At 54.6% G+C, this 16,948-nt stretch overlaps 2 protein-coding genes across 2 annotated transcripts in view; both read right to left on the bottom strand.

Annotated features, from left to right (window-relative positions):
- TIMP2 (TIMP metallopeptidase inhibitor 2) overlaps positions 1-16,948 on the bottom strand; it is a 55,564-nt gene that overhangs the window by 10,322 nt on the left and 28,294 nt on the right. Inside the window, exon 2 of the mRNA XM_003786083.3 lies at positions 2,196-2,296. Within this exon, the coding sequence (XP_003786131.1) occupies positions 2,196-2,296 (101 nt within the window). The remainder of the gene's footprint in view (positions 1-2,195; positions 2,297-16,948) is intronic.
- CEP295NL (CEP295 N-terminal like) overlaps positions 14,529-16,948 on the bottom strand; it is a 6,353-nt gene continuing 3,933 nt past the window's right edge. Inside the window, exon 2 of the mRNA XM_023511159.1 lies at positions 14,529-16,271. Coding sequence (XP_023366927.1) covers positions 14,544-16,271 — 1,728 coding nt within the window. The 3' untranslated portion in view covers positions 14,529-14,543. The remainder of the gene's footprint in view (positions 16,272-16,948) is intronic.

Genomic DNA, 16,948 nt, shown 5'->3' with positions numbered 1-16,948 from the left:
TCACAACGAGGTCACTTTGGAATCACTTCCATGTGATTCTGGCCCACCGCAGAGACCACGACCCTTGCACAGTTCCAGGAATTTTGATGATGTGAAAGCAGACAGGCACCCCTGGAGTCAGGACGTAACCCTGTGGGCCAGGATTCTCAGCATCTGATTTATTCACAGGCTCTGGGGAACACACCTGCTGCCCAGGTGAAGGACAACCTTCTCCCAGCACTCTGGGAGGGCGCTTTTTGTTCTTTCTGGTAAGTTTCAACAATCAAACTCAAGTGGAACAGGCTCATCCCTAACATTGTGACAAATGAGCTTTTCCAGCTATTGCCAACTCACACCAAGAAAGGTCACACTGAGGCTGTATAAATGACATCCTCACCAAAAGGCTAAGAGCGCTCTGCAGCACTGACACCTGCCTGGCCAGGGCTCCTGGGAGTGGCGGTAAGATTAGCAGGTCTTTCTTCCTGCTTTGTCAATAGAGACTCAGACACTGAGAGACCAGGTTATTCTCTTGCCGGGACATAGGTGGGATGGTTGAGCATTCCACTAGTCTTCTGATAATATTCATTTTCTTTTATTTATTTATTATCTTGAGACAGTCTCACTTTGCTGCTCTTGGTAGAATGCCGTGGCATCATAGCTCACAGCAACATCAAACTCTTGGGCTTAAGAGATTCTCTTGCCTCAGCTTCCCGAGGCACCTGCCACAACACCCTACTATTTTTAGAGAGGGGGTCTCATTCTGGCTGAGGCTGGTTTTGAACCTGTGAGCTCAGGTGATCCACCCATTTTGGCCCCCCAGAGTGCTAGGATTATAGGTGTGAGCCACACATCTGGCAGTATACATTTTCTATTGCTTTTTATTTTTATAACAAAATTAAGTATGGAGCAGCTGTCCTTCCACTTGGAACCAAGAATTTTCTTCTTGGCCAGGTATAATGGCTCATGTGTGTAATCTTAGGATTCTGGGAGGCCAAGGAGGATGGACTGCCTGAACTCAGGAGTTCAAGACCAGCCTGAGGAAGAATGAGACCCCATCTCTCCTAAAAATAGAAAAATCACTGGCCAGGCATGGTGGCTCATACCTGTAATCATAGCACTCTGGGAGGCCCAGGGGGATGGATTGCCTGAACTCAGGAGTTTGAGACCACCCTAAGCAAGAGCAAGACCCCGTCTCTACTAAAAATAGAACAACTAGCTGGGCCTATAGTGTCAGCTACCCAGGAGGCTGAGGCAAGAGAATCGCTTGAACCCAGGAGTTTGAGGTTGCTGTGTGCTATGATGATGCCACAGGACTTTAGCCTGGGGCAACAGAGCAAGACTCTGTCTCAAGAAAAAAAAAAAAAGAACTTTCTTCTCCTGTAGACCAAGCTTGTTACTGACAACAGTAGCTTCAGCTTTCTGCTCCAGCACTGGGTCCCGTCCTGCGTACCACACTGCTCTTTCCCCCGCCTCCCTCTCAAACATGGGTTTCCTCTACGCTCCTGAACACAGGCAGTGACCTGAAAAACTAACAAATGCCCAGCCACCTCCCCTCGGCCTGCAGCCCCCCCCCCCGACATCTCCTCTTCTCAGCACCTGGTCCACTCCGCTCTCCATTCCTTCCCCACTTCCCAGAAGCTGCCCCGACACACCTGGCCACGGGATTCCTTCTTTCGCCAAAGCCCCTCTCCTCTTAGAGTGGTGGTTCTCAACCTTCCCAATGCCGCGATGTCTTTTCATTGTTACAAAGGGGTTGAGACCCTCAGGTTGAGAACCGCTGTCTTAGAGCTTATAGCAAACCGGGCAAGTGTGGACCACACACAGCGGTCTGGGGGACTCAGGGCACACTCTCTCCCATCAGCTGTGGTTCTCAGGGCCAGTGACCAAAACCCCATACTGCCTTCCATCCAACCCCATCACAGCTTAGCCATGGAACATTCCACAGATGCAAAGGTGAACTTGAGGATTTCAAGCAGAGGCCATGCCACAGATCTATTCCCTGTCAAAATGAAGGTGACAAGTTTCTCAGACAGTTGCAGTCACCAGGAACATACCACTTCCACGCAACTTCTCAGGTGTGTTCAGATTAAGGAAGATGAGATCCATTTGTGGCTTGGCCGTAGTTTCTGCTCCACAGTGGCTGGACTGCGTTCTAGGGACCCAGCTCTCTTCCCAGCCCCCAGCTCCACCCCACCCAGAGGCAGGGGTCACATTACCTTTATCTGTTTGATCTCGTACTGAATCCTTTTGATGGGGTTGCCGTAAATATCATTCCCAGAGTCCACCTCCTTCACGCTGACCGCTTTGGCCCTGATCACTGCAAAACACATGGACCCAGAGGTGAGGAGGGTTTCTGAGAGGTGGTCCTCCTGCAGGGTGGGGGCTGGGGCCACTGCGAGGGGGAAGGTGGCCGGCACCACCCCACTTGGAACCAGGAACGGGGTGACCCTGCCCCACGTAGCACCTGACTACAGCACAGGGACAGGTGACACCCTGGGCCTCCTTTTCCTCCCTTAAGAGCCTTTCTGGGTAGACGGGGGCCTGCTGGCAGCTCATGACCAAGGGGGATAGTCACTGACTAGACCAAAGCCTATCTTGATGCCACTCACGGGTGCTTTGGCTCTTCCCAATGTGTGCTTACTGGTGGCTGGGGACACAGCACACAGATGATCAAGCCTGCAGCCCACCACTCAGGTAAGGGTGGACATCCCTGCCACACTCCACCTGTAACTTCTCAACAAACAGGCTTTTTTGGGCCAAGGACAGAGGGGTAGTTGCCTCCCTTAAAGGAGCCCAGCACATTTACATCTAAAAGTCTCACCCCACTGCCTTCCTAGTCTGTCCTAAAAGTCTCCCCAGAAGACGGCCTATGGCTGGTTCTCTTTTTGAGACAGAGTCTCAAAAGTTGAGTACTGTGGTATCATGGCCCAGCAACTTCAAACTCCTAGGCTCAAGTGATCCTCTTGCCTCAGCCTCCTGTGTAGCTGGGACTACAGGTGTCTGCTATGAGGCCTGGCTAGTTTTTCTACTTTTAGTAGAGACAAGGTCTCACTCTTGCTCAGGCTGGTCTCGAACTCCTGAGCTCAAGCAGTCTGCCTGCTTCGGCCTCCCTGAGTGCTGGGATCACAGGTGTGAGCTACTGCCTCCAGTCCTACGGCTGATTCTGAATAGTCACACACATCCCCCTGGGGCACAATGGGGCTGGGTCAGAATGTTTGTTTTTGCCCAAAGGACACAGCCTGGGTAGGAGATGCCCTCAGTGGTGGCGGGCAGACCTTAAGGGACAATGAGGAAGGAGGAAAGAGGAGCCTGGCCACCACCACAGACAGGGGAAAGGGTGAGAGGTCGGGCTGGGAAGGTTCTGGAACATTCTAGAGCCTGTGGCTGTGGATGGGCTGGGGCTCTCTACTAGCAGTTAATCCAGGACACTATTCCACCATTTGGAAACTCTGGGGGATCCTCCCATTTTTCAGTTTAGGACTTATCAACTAGGGCACGGCATGTTTTAATGGCTTTAAAAGCTTTGCCCTCCAAAGTTCGGCTGTGCAGGGTCATACTGGCCACGTGTCCTGTTAGTGTAGACATGAATAAAAAGCAGAGTAAGAAACAGACAGTGCCAGGAAGCCTCTCACCCCCAGCCCCAGGGGTCAGCGCCATCTCCTGAAAACTCCTGTCTTTTCCCTCAGAGGCAGGGAGGCCCAGTAGGTGGATGCTGTACCTATATCCAGCCCCCGGGCCCCAGAAATACTTCCAAGGTCCCAGCCCAGCACCAGAGCCCTGCACCACAGCCTGCTGCCCCACCTGTGTCCAAACCCCTTTTACTTCTCCTCTTGGAGCTGAGTCATGACTTGCCAAAGCCACAGCTTCCTGTTTCCAGGGTTAGCCAGACCTTACCCCAAAAGGCCACATTTAGGAAATGCTGCCTGGTGTCCCCTCAGCCACCAGAAAACTCCCTCTCCTTCATCTACTACCACCAGTTGTCTCTTTATATTCACATCCCTTCCAGCTTCAACCTCCGCCTTGGCTGCCCACTGCCTCTGCTGACAACACGAGACCCTTGATGCCACCCTGTCACCTTGGCGGCTGCAATCCAATAATTCCAAGCTCTGTTCTTTTGGGTCCACTGGTCCATGAAACGTCCCCACTCAGAATGTGCCCAGGTACATCCATGCTTCTGAATAACCAAGTTTCTTCTGCCCCAAATGCCATCCCCCCTCTCTACCTGGAGAACTTCTACTCATTCCTTAACTAAAATATCCCTTTTCTGTCTTTTGCTGGGAAATCCTGTCCTCCTGCAGCACTTGTTCTATCCTCCACCTCTCATCCATCCTGCCATCAACACCTGCATGCCTGTCTGCGCAGGGCCCCTGGGAGGCTCTGACTGTGGCACGGTCTATGCTCCCTAAATGTCTGCCCGGCATAACCGAGCTGGACCTGCTGACACTGGGCCGAGGGCCCAGGTGAGGTCTATCTTTGGTCCCTCTTCCTACCTGCCTAATCTCTACACCTTATCACAATACAACACACACAAAAAATTATGCAAATCAGCAAACACACACAATTAACTTTGACATTAGTTTGCTCTTCATGTAGCAAAGTCGTCAGCTCAAAAGCAAACCAGCAAAATCAAAAGGAAACAACGGTTCCAGGAGGAGCAAGAAGCTGGACCTTACCACAGTCTACTGAATTCTACATGTGTTTTGGAACTTTTTGGAACCGCTTTTCAGTGGTCAGCTACATCGCACCACTAAGGCCATTCCAGCTTCAACGGCCTGGAAGCACCTGATCCAGGCAAGAAGATGAGCCACTGAGGCCTGGCTTACTGTCTACAACAGGAGTCCAATCCAATCCACATACCATGGGGGATCAGGAAATACTCAAAAATTACTCTGCGAGCCAAAGGTGATATTCCATTCCATGTGCTATGGTCCATGCACTGCCCTCTTATAAAACCTGTTAAGACGCCCAGGCAGAGTCTGGGCCCATGTTTGAAGGTGGCAGTAGCAGGGACAGACCTTGTGCTAGCTGCTGACTGTGTGGTCTCAGAGGCCACAGGTGCTCAGAGAGTCTACAGTGGAGATAATAACCAGAGGCCTGCACCCCCTAATGGTGCGGCAAGAACCGGAGAGGTCAGATGCCTGGACACAGCACCTGGGAGCAAATGCTTATCCAGGTCAGGACGAGGAACATGGACAGCATCACAGAGGAGAACAGGGCACCCTCTCCCACCCCTGGGAAGGGTCAGGTCTGGGAGACGGTGTCACAAGGCTTAGGTACAGGGATACTCTGTCCTGCTCTTGACACCAAATAGACACTCAGACTCTGGATTTGATGCTGCTTCCCAACAACCGTGCTTTGCTTCGAAGCTGTGGAGTACATACCTTCTTCTTTCAAATTGTCAGAAGAGGCTGCTGGAATCAAGGGCCCAGGGCAGATTTGTAGGGTAAAGCCAGAAATTTAAGGCTGAGGCAGCCAGATGCGCACAGGGAGGGAGGGAGGGAGGGAGGGCCAGAGACCTTGACTCTCTATCTCCAACCCAGCTGCCTCAGCCTCTCCACAGGGACCCAGAATTCATATGCTTCAGGTGAGAATTCAGGGTGGGAACCTCCCCCACCCCACTTTGCAAAATGAAAGACTGTGTGAAATAAAGGGGAACTGGGAGAGGCAGAGGAGGACCCTGAGTGCATGGAAACCTTCCCCAATCCATTTACACCCCCAGAGATGAGCCACTGAGGCCTGCTACCAGCTGTGGCTGGCACACACCTGTGGGCACAGTGGGGTCTGGGCACAGTGGGGTCTGGGCAGCAGCAGATGGAGAAAGGGGTACAGGGTGGATCTGGCATGTGGAAGGCTCCAGTGAGAGACCTTGCCTTGGAGAAGCACCTGGTCCAGACAGGGAAACAGAAGTTGTTTCCACCTGCCACCAGTGGGCAGGAAGGAGGCAGGGAGTATCTCCAGAAGATACTTCCACGCCCATGGCCTTGGTCATCATTGTGAATGCCCTGATGGACCACCAGGATGGGAGGCAAAAGGAGGCCACTCACATGAGGGAGGGCCCCTCGGGGGTCCCAGACCATTTAAGAATAGACAAGCAAAGAGATACAAAGGTTCCAGGAAGAAATTAAAAAGGAAGACTAACTAAATGCCTACTATGCAGGGCTGGTGCTGGGCGCTGAGCCGGGGTCAGCGCATGTCCTGTCTGCACCCCTGGGGCAGTGGGCTGCTCTCCCCCACGGCCCCCTACCCAGGAGCCAGAGGCAGTGGCAGGAGGGAGTTTTTATACAGATGCTTGTTCTAACTGCTGTGCCCCAAACCATGGCCTCTCCCCATGCGGCTCAGATTTCATTTTCTCTTCTTTCCCTTCTGCTGTTAACACAACATCTGGGTTTGAGATCAAGGGTGACACACTGGCTGATGAATTCACTGCCAGATGCTGGCTACTGGAATGTACAACCGTCGGCTGAATTCAAAGCACACGCAACCACAGAGTCCCCACCCCCACTCCTCCAGCCGAGGATACCACATGATGTCACTTCCCCCCACAAGGAGCCTGCAAAACCGATCCCTCATACACCCAGCCAGGCTGGGGATGGAAAAGAACTGGGTGGGTGGGAAACCAAGGTCATGGAACATGATCCCAAAAGGATGGGCGATGCTCAGACTGGGAGAATCACAGCCACCCAGGTAAACCAGCCACACTGTCTCTAAGTAGGGAATGAACAGCAAGGGGGCTTGCTGGAAAACTCAACAGATCCCAGCCGTGCCCAACCCCGGGCTGAGATGCCAGGCCCTGGATGCACTGTTCTCTCCTCTCCTGTCCTCCTGCCTTCTCAGCCCCTCTGCTGCCACCGTGACATGTCTCTGTGTCCTGAAGTCCCTGTCACACATCACATTTTGAATCCTACATGTCCAAAGAATCACCATGGAAGTTCCTGGGAAAAATAAGACCAAGCCCATACTCGACTAGGGGTGGGGGAGTTAGACTCCCCAAAGGAAAACTGCCCCTGGGAGTTGGCTAGCTCAAGCTTGCTGAATTCTCTTTATGATCTTGTCTTTAGCCCAGCGGCTCTCCGGAGGAATCCCATGAGCTCTGTATACAGATACATCCTGCGGGGCTGTCCCCCTCTGCGCTGCTCTGCTGGTCCCCATCCAGGAGTCCAAGTAAACCTGTGATCTGACCTGCAGATGTCCCTGGCCCTGACATGGTGTTCCACACACCCAGGTCCCTGCGGAGGCTGAGCTTCTGGCTAAGAGATCAACTCAGGAGTCAAGAGGGAAAAGGTGGCCCACAGTCCCTCAGAATCACCCGTCTGGCCAGCAGAGGCACAGATATTTCCCACGCTCAGAAACACATTCCTCTAAAATGTGCCCCAGATCACCTGGGAGGATGTGCTCAGGGTCACTGAAGGGCACCAGTGCCCTCCCTCTTTGACCCGGGAGGGCTTCTATGGGGGGGGGTGGAGGAAAAGGTGGAGGGGTGAGCACAGGCAGGGCGAGGGGCTCCCTCCCCTCCATTCTGCTCATGACCCTGGAGAAGATGCCTAGCACTGCCTCTCATAAAGGCCACACTCCCAACACTGGTCACTTGTGGGGTGGTTGGCGGCTTCCACTTCTCAGCAGGCCCACTTCATGGGTGGGCCAAAGTTTGCCTGGGAGCATCCACCAAGCACTTGAGACCAGCCCTTGAGAAGGCCGTACATCACTCCGAGGTTCACGAAGTAACTGCAGGCCTGAGGGCAGACATCCTTGGGGGTCCTGTGGCCCACCTCCTCATCCATGGGCAGAATGACCTGCGGACCGTTTCAAAAAGAATTCAAAAAGAAAGAATTTTCCTTCCCTGATGAAAGCTAACTCTACTCAAACTGGGTGAGGGGCCAATGGCCGCAGGTGGACTCAGCTTCCGGGCCTGTGTGGAGAACTTGGGGTTCCATGCCTTTATCTGAGCTCTCCAGCAGGAAGGTGCCCTGAGTTCTGACATTCACACCCTCAAATCACAGAGTTAGCAAAGTCCTCGGTGATGACTGTAACTATAACCTGTGCTGCCAATTGGGATACAGTCTCTTGTCCCTTTTGGGTGGATGTAACCACACTGTATGACCGGCTGACCTGGCTGAGGCTACTTGACTATTGAATTTGATTAATTTGCCCGAAGTTCCAACTGAAAGTGGAGCCTGGAGCCCCTCTGTACCAGCTGCCCACAAACTCCCAAGGTCAGAGCCTGGAGAGAGAGGTGGTGCCCCACTTCCCCACTTCAGCTGCCAGCTGGGAGACAGATGTCCAGTAACACAGCTTGTGGTTTTGCCCTGGGACAGCTGGGATAAAACGGTTCTGCGTCTCAGGGCCTGCTCTTGGTTTCTGAGGGATCCCTAAGTGTTTGTGTGTAACTAAATCATCTCCCCGGGCTTGGGGAGCACAGCAAAGATCACTTGGAACCTCTCCAAGGGGCCAGCATCTGCTCTGCTTAGCAGGACAGCTGATCTTGCTGACTAGAGGACACAGACAGCCATGAACACAGGCAGGGCTGGGCAGATGGTGATCCAGGAAGGGGGCCATCCATGTTCAAGGACCACAGTCCTGCTCTGACGCCCCAGGTCTGGAGGTCACACAGACACTGTGTGCAGCTGAGAGCCAGATGTCACAAGGATGGAAAGTTGGCAGTGCTGGTTGTGTTCAGCCCCACCTGCAGCCTCTGGCCATGCTGTCTGGCCCCCACCCTGGAGGCCCTTAGTGGACAGACACTGTCGGGGTCTTTCCCAGCAGCAAGCTCTGCCCTCCCCTATCCCCACCACGCCCAACCCCTCTCAGTTAGTGGTGAAACGGACATCCTCCAAGTTCTCTCCTTTTAGGGAAATGAACAAAAAAGGGGGCTGTCACTTGGTAATTAAAAACAGGCTTGTGGTGCTGGGCGGGAACCAAGGGTTCTTCCCTCCCTGGAGCAGCTGTGAGAGGCCAGACCCACCCTCGGGTCCCCCCAGATCTCTTCCATCCCCAGGAGCCAGCAATTGGGCCTTGGGAAGAGCGAGAAAAACCCAACAGACAGGCACCCTGGAAAGCTCTGGGTGGGACATGACCCTGCCAGCGTGAGAAATGCCTGTAATGACAACTGCTCAGGGCAGATTTGGGGGGATGGGGAGAGGGTGAGGTAGGGTGGGTGATGGGGTGCAGGGTGGTAATGTGGGACGGCAGGGCAGCCCCAGGCCGGGCCATGCTGCCCACGAGCGTGGCTCCCTCCCTCACTGTGGGAGATTCTAGTGCATCCACGTGAGCCATTGGCCACTGGATACCCATCTCCATGGAGACCAGTTCTCCATCTCCACTTCCTGCCTGTTTGCTGTGGCTCCCTTGGGAGCAGGAGGAAACAACCTCTATGAGAGCTTTGCCATGCAGAGAAATGCCACAGCACCCACTGCCCAGCCTCCCAACCCCCCAGGGCCCTGTCCCTTCCCTCTGCAGCCTCATGGGACTCTGGCCCATGCCCTGCCACCCTTCCTCCCTTCTCCCTGTGGGCCGCAGGCAGGATCTCATGCCAGAGCCTTGGGCTCCGGCCCTTCCCATTCACGTGCTGCTGAATCACTTGAAAAAAATGCACCCGATGCTGGGAGGGTTTACTGAGAACAGTGCGGCTTTGTGGAGGGAAGTGCTGTTCTGCACTCTCTCCGCCAAGGCCAGCAAGGAGCCAAGCTCAGCCCTGCAAACCCCCAGCCAGAGCAGGGGCAGGGGCAGGATGGGGCAGAGCGAACTTGGAGAGGGGACCCCCTGCCCTGCGGGGGCAGAGGAAGGGAACTGTCAGAGGCCACTGCCGACCCTTTACTCAGTTGCCACTGGTGGCCGAGGGCAGCTCACCACTCCTCACCAGGCTGGCTTGTTTCCAGGACCTAACACAAGGGCTGGGCCCACACCCCAGACCCGTCAGCACCCGACCACCCAGGGCCCTGGCCTTGTGTGGTACCCTAAGGCACATGACCCGGGGGCTGAACCCAGCTCCACGTATTTCTCAGGAGACAGAAACAGCAATCTGAGGGCTGGATCCCGAGCCCACACTTCCACTTACTTCCGAGGTGGGGAGGACTCGGGCAGCGGCAATGGGGGGAGCTGTGCCCACTCCTCAGCACAGCCTTGCACATAAGCCCTGGGCCGCCCAGCCCGCAGGCCTCCCTGACCTGGGGGTGTTGTGTCCCAGGGCAGCCCCATCTCAAGCCCAGGAACGTGGCCTGTGCTGCCACAGCAGTCATCACTAAAGGCTGCACATAGCCCACCGTCCCCTGACAGAGGACTGGGCAGAGGCCACATGCCAGCCACACCTTTTTTCAAGTCTTAACATATCTTTGCATTGGAAAATGACTACAGGTCAGAGAGGGATCCCCCCTCCCCCTCCACCTTACAGGTCCTGTTCTCCCATCTCTAATGCACAAGAGGTCCTGGCCACCTGGGCTGGGTGGGGGAAGAGATGAGGGAAGACTGACCCCTAAGGCAGCTCCCAGGAATTGTCAGGTCCCAAACCAGTCAGCCTGGCAGTGGGTGCAGGCCCTGTTATCAAGAGGTGAACCTCATTCCTGCTCCCCTTGGCCTGGCCTGGGCTTGCCCTGTGGACAGCCGACCTCGGCAGCACTGAGTCCCTGTGGTGTGAGGAGAAGGATCCAGGAGGCAAAGATGTAAGAAAGTGAGGTGGGAACAGGGAAGCTGTCCTGCAAAAACTGGTAGAAAGCCCTAGATGACAGTGTTCTGAGGGAGAACCCACAGGGAGGCCCCCGGAAACCTTTTAGGAGGACAGAGGTGAACACAGCTGCCATGATGCGGTCCTCACTGCCACCTGGCATGGCAGGTCCTGTGGAGACCCTCTGGGAGCCCCTGGCCCTTCTAGGCATCTTAAAAGTCAAACAGAGGCTAGGTACAGCGGCTTGCCCTGCTGGGGCTGGGTCCAGGACCCCTAGGCTGCCAGGATAGGGTATGTGGGACCTGGGACTCTGGGGAAGACTGAGGGTCATAAGGCAGGCAGCAGCAGCAACGAGGGCGGGTGTACTTGTGGCAGGAATGTCGGTGGTGGGAAGAGAGACATTGGAACCTGGGCAAGAGAGTGGGAGGCGGCAGCCAAGGCTCAGGAGGAAGCACAGAGACCTTGCTGCCTCTCCCAGGTCATCAAGCCACCCTCAGAGCTGTGGCCCCGGTCCTGGCTCCAAGGGAAGGCTTAATGGGGGCACCAGTGAGGGTGAGCCAGGGGAGCCAAGACAGGGGCTGCTGGGAGCCCTGGGCCCAGGGGTTGTAATGGAAAATGAGGATGGCACTGAATCACTGGAGGGCCGCCCTTGTGCAGGGCGTATCCTGAAGGGTGTTACTGCCCACACCACTAGCTGGGCAGAGAAACAGGGACAGGTGGGAAGGGCAGGGTGTTTTGTCCTGCTGCCAGGGGACAGTGTAGGTGTGACTGTCCAGGCAGAGATGAATCACCACTGTTACTGCCTGTCCCCACACCTAGTTTTAGCTTAAGTGTGGCCAAGAATGGGCAGTTCCTCACCTAGGACACATGGGCCGCAAACACTACCGCTGAAAATAGACAAAACTAACTCCCTGCAAGGTCCATTCACCAGGCTGTGGATTCCGGGCTGAGGCAGGCACCCCCGGTCACTTGGTGTTTGGGTCCCGTCATGACCAGGGCTTTACACTCAGTCATCCCACAACAGCCTCTCCACCTTCTCAGATGGAGGCAAGGTTGCGTTACAGGCAGCCATGCTCCATGAGAAGCCGCGGCTGCACCCGCATGGGGGTGATGGCAGCCCTCCCGGCCCTTGCACTGCCTTCTTCTTTTTTTTTTTTTTTTTTGGTTGGGGCTGGGTTTGAAGCCGCCACCTCCGGTATATGGTGCTGGCGTCCTACTCCTTTGAGCTACAGGCGCCTGCACTTCCTTCTTCACGGTGTTGAAGTTGTTGAATGGATTTGCAACCCTGAGCCCTGACATCCCAGAAGCAGGGGACAGAGAGAAACCAGACTGCAGTCAAACCTTTTCTCTACTCAACTCAAAGTAGAAAAGCTGGGCACAGACAAGCAGAGACCCACACGACGACGATGGAAATGTGAGCTGGTAGGTGGTTCCTCACTCAAGGATCTCATGAATAAAAAAACAAAAATCAGCCAAGCACAGTGGCTTGCCCCTGTAATCCCAGCACTCTGGGAGGCTGAGGCAGGTGTATTGCTTGAGCTCAGTTTGAGACCAGCCTGAGCAAGAGAGAGACTCCATCTCTACTAAAAATAGAAAAACTAGTTGGGCATCGTGGCACATGCCTGTAGTCCCAGCTTCTTGGGAGGCTGAGGCAGGAGGATCACTTGAGCCCAAGAGTTTGAAGCGGCTGTGAGCTATGACGCCACAGCACTCTACCCAGGGAAACAGAGTGAGTCTCTGTCTCTAAGTAAATACGCAAGTGAAAATTAAAAACCAAACATCAAAAGCAAACATTTGTGTGGGATGCTACTGTGGTCCCATGCAAATGAACATAATGCTTGCTGGTCCCGTGAACTTGATGTTCTCCGGGAAAGCCAGGCTCGGGGGGGGGGGGGGGGGCAGCGTCCCATACCTCCTGTGCCTCCCCTCCCCTTCTAGATTTTACTTATCTGTTACCTGAATGCTCCACCGGAATGTGAGTCTGATAGTTCTTTTGCATACTGTTGGTTCACTGCTGATTGCTAGTGGCTGGGATGGTGTCTGATACTCGGTTTTTATAAATGAAAAATGACAGCAGGTTGACCTTTTCAGGGTGGGAGGGATATGTGAAAATGAGGAGGAAGTAATGGGCAGGCTCTCTCCCATACCTCCATCCCAGCCGGGTGGGGCGCGTGCAGCAAGGACAAAGTCCTCTTTTCAAGAACAGGCACCAAAAAGGCGATGCTCCTGGGAAGAGGGCTCGGAACGTCATATGATAGTACGGGGAGTGAAAAGGAGTCATGATCCCTGTGTATGATATGGATGAATGCCAGTAACTATGCTGAGACCAAGAAACTGCTTCCAGAAGCTCACACACGGTATCCTTTTTATAAAGTTTACATACTATAATGCTTAGCAGCACATGTAAGCCCCCAGCTGGGCAGGGATGTACCTGGGGAGGGGGCTATGTGCAGGCAGAAGAAGGTTCCCAGAAATACTCTGGGGGCCCTGGGTTTGGGTGGTAGGCTCACGGGGTCCATTATATTGTCTACAAAATATTTTTAGGAAAGCCGTTCACGGGCCAGTGATTCCAACATGTGCTGGCCAAAGAGGGCTGATTCAAGCCAATGTATTTGAGGTCCCTGGGAGGGAGGGAGGGAGGCTTAAAACTGTCCTAGGTTGGCTTGGCGCCTGTGGCTCAAGCAGCTAAGGTGCCAGCCACATAAACCTAAGGTGGCGGGTTCGAATCCAGCCTGCGCCCACCAAACAACGACGGCTGCAACCAAGAAATAGCCAGGCGTTGTGGCGGGTGCCTGTGGTCGCAGCTACTTGGGAGGCTGAGGCAGGAGACTCACTTGAGCCCAGGAGTTGGAGGCTGCTGTGAGCTGTGATGCCACAGCACTCTACCCAGGGGGACAGCTTGAGGCGCTGTCTCAAAAAAAAAAAATGTCCTAGGTCAAGGGTTGGCAAACAAGGCCCAAGGGCCAAATACAGCCCAGCTACCTATTTTTGTAAGTGAAGTCCTGCTGGAACTTGGCCATGGCCCTTCATTTATGAGTATTTACAGCTGCTTTCCAGCCAAAACAGTGGAGCTGACAGGTACCACGGAGACTATGTGGCTGGCAAAGGTGAAAACATTTACTCTCTGGTTCTTTGCAGAAAAGGTATGCCTACCCTGTCTCCTTCCCTAAGCCTGTAACTCAGAGGAAAAGAATTCTACCTATGTGGGGTCTCCACGGCTGCCACGGTGCTGGGTCAGTGGCAAAGCCAAGTAAGGGGTAGGAAACTAACCATACACCCAGGACCCCTGCCCCTGCCAGCCCCAGAGGAGTCACCAGCAGGAAGCTGCCTTTCTTCTCTTTTCTGTCTTCTCTCTCTCAATTTAAAGTTACAAGAACGTATTAAGTGATGTACTGTTAAACAATGTTGGATTTGTCACTTAGAAAAATCAAGAGAGGTTTTATCTTTAGTTCAATCTCTCTGTTAATGTCCCAGCCAGTGGCTAAGCAGTAAGTGATAGATCTTTTGAAACCATGCCTGTCTGACCTTGCATGCCCCTAAAAGTCCGATGTTTATTTGTCTAAAACATCTGAAGTGCTTAATGTTCCCCAAGCTTCTATCTGGACCTGTGTACACACAAACTCCATGGACGAATCTGTGGCCCTCAGGCCAGCTCTACTCACCAGACCCCACCGGAGTTCCTGTGTTTGCACAAAGGAGCTTCCCAAATGGGACTGAGCTTATAAGGCAGACTAGGGGAACTGGTGCCTGCAAGGGAACTTGTCCCAGGGGACAGTGTGAGGACAGGTCACCTGGTTCACGGAGGCCTACCGGTTTCAGGGGAAAGGACGCAAACACAGAGGTCAAAAACTGGGCACCAGGTCCAACAGAGCGGCTATCGCGATGTATTTACGGCAGCGGCCTCTCCCTCTCAACACGTGTCCTGAAACTCTCGCAAGCGTTTCCTGGCTTCTTCAAGAAACTGCTTGTGCAACATGTTTTGCTCTAAAATCTGCCGCTGATAGTCATGGATCATATAATTCTGCTGTTCCTCCTCGGTCATGCTGGAGCCCATCGAGGAAGCCATGTCCTGGCCCGCCGTGGGGTAGGAGGACTTGAGGAGGGCCAGGCGGACCCGCCTGCGCTCCCGACGCTCGTTCTCCAGCTCGGCCTTGTAGTGAATCTCCAAGCTCAGGTTCTGGCGGTCCAGGTCCTCAGGCAGCTCCAGCTGCTTTGGTCTTCTCTGCTCCATCTCCGCCTCCTGCTTGTGCCTTGACACTGACACCACCGGCGAGCCAGGTCCAGCCTCCAGGTCTTGGGGGTGAGGCTGAAGGACGTCCTCCACTGTTGTGGCCTCTCCGGGGCACGCCTGTCTGGACTCAGCACAGCCTGAGGGCGGGTCCTCGTCATTGACAAACGCTACTGCCTTGGGAGATGGCATTTGACTTTCATCCCTTAACAGGGTCTTGGTTGTCTGGTGATATTTTCGGCTCTTCGTCTTCTTGTCCAGGAACGTTTTCAGATCAGTTTTGGACGCTGGCAGGGGGCCCTCCACTGCTGCTGGGTCCCTGGACTCCCCAGGGGGTGTCGTCTCTGCATCTGCTGTCCTCTTCTCTCTGGGGGCCTCACTGCCGCATCCCTTCGGCTCTGCAGTGGCCTGTTCTTCATCGGGGTTCTGGGCCTCCACAGGCCTCGGGTCAAAGTGCAAGCTCAGATGTTTCTTCAGCTTTCTGTTTGTATTGAACAGTTCTTCAAAGGCGAGCTCCAGCTCTTTCTGCCACTTGCTCTTGTCACTGCATGTGCACTGACATCCCTGGGGCCCGACTCCCCTTTTGCGGGTGGAACCAACAGGCAACAGCTGTTCTCTGTCCCTCCGTCTGCCCTCTGGACTCGGAACCCAAGGGCTGTTTGCCCAGTAAGCTGTCCCCTTTGCCAGCCGTCTCCTCCCCTCCTGGGTGGTTTCTCTTTCTTTCCTCTCCATACGCCTGACTTCCCCTGTAGGGGCCGAAAATGGATTGAGCTTTTCCAGGTCTAATCTTCTGCTCCGCCGAGGGTCCCCAGCATGGCGGCCACCCCCGATCTTGGTGGAAGGCACTCGCTTTCCTTTGCTCTTGTTGAGGGGGCACAGGGGAGCATACATCTGGCCCATGGCTTTCATGGCCGCCTGCCTCTCCATGCCCGCCAGCATCCTCCAAGACCTGGGGTGCCAGGCCTGCTCTCCCTCACGGCTCTTCTCCTCTCTGAGGGTTGCTTTGTACCTTTCCCTGACCCTTGGGGACCTGGTGGCTCCTTGTTGCAGGGTCTCATCCTGGTCAGGCTCACTGTCCTTTGCACGCCGCCCTCCTCCAGCTGACAGCCGCGCCTGCCGGCGCTGAGCCTCCCGCCACGCAGCCTTCAGATCTTCTGCCCAGCATTGGAGCTGGTAGCTTCTCCACAGGTTGGCATCTGGTCTTCTCGGCAGAGCTGAGTCTCCTTTCTCTCTGACTTGCAGTAATTTGCGCTTCTGCCCCAAACGTAAAGCTTCGTCATCAGGACCAGTGCTCCGCCGAATGGCTCTCTCCAACTTTCTGTTCATTTCTGTGAACCCTGCAGATGCAATTTCCGAGGGAAGGTGGTTGCAGCCCAGAGCAGAGGGTTCAGGGGCCCCGAGCCTGAGGAGCTACAGATGCCAGGACCGTCCCACAGCAAATGCGCAAGGACGGGAGGACAAGCGAGGCTCCCTGCAGTGTTCCCGGGACAGTGAGCAAGGCCCTGGAGACAAGTGCACAAGGATTCTCAGCATGGGGACAGACCCCAAAACACAGCCCTCCGGGTCTCCCCCAACCCCATTCTCTGTCTCCCAGCTCTGTCTTGCATTCTTTGACAAGAGCCTGGAGGACAGCTGTTTTCAACAGGGGTGGTTTTGCTTTCCAGGGGACATCTGGCACTGCCTGGAGTCATTTCTCAAAACTAGAGGGGGAGGTGCTACTGGCCTGGAGGTGGCTGGAGGCCAGGGACCCCACTTAACATCCTGTAAGACATGGGGCAGCTTCCCAGGACAAAGAATGACCTGGCCCCAAAAGTCAATAGTGTGGAGACAGAGAACCTCTCCCCAGGAAGCCTGTGTTGGGGTTCGCAAATGGTAGCACTTGAGAACAAACCCTGGGGAGAGAAAGGTAGAAGGGAAAGAGGAAATCCAGCCCTCTGTGGGGGGAACCGCTGTCAGTGAAATCGGTGGGGGATGCTGAGCAGGTGCGTGTGGTGTCTGTGCACGCATGTGCTTACATATGTGTGTGTGTGAGTGTGCTGCCTCTGTGTGCGGGGTACATGTGCACATGCACAGCTGTGTGTACGCAT

Source organism: Otolemur garnettii, unplaced genomic scaffold (genome assembly GCF_000181295.1).
Source record: "Otolemur garnettii isolate 467f Iridium unplaced genomic scaffold, OtoGar3 scaffold00018, whole genome shotgun sequence".
NCBI classification, from domain to species: Eukaryota; Metazoa; Chordata; class Mammalia; order Primates; family Galagidae; genus Otolemur; species Otolemur garnettii.
This window is presented reverse-complemented; position numbering and strand designations above follow the sequence as displayed.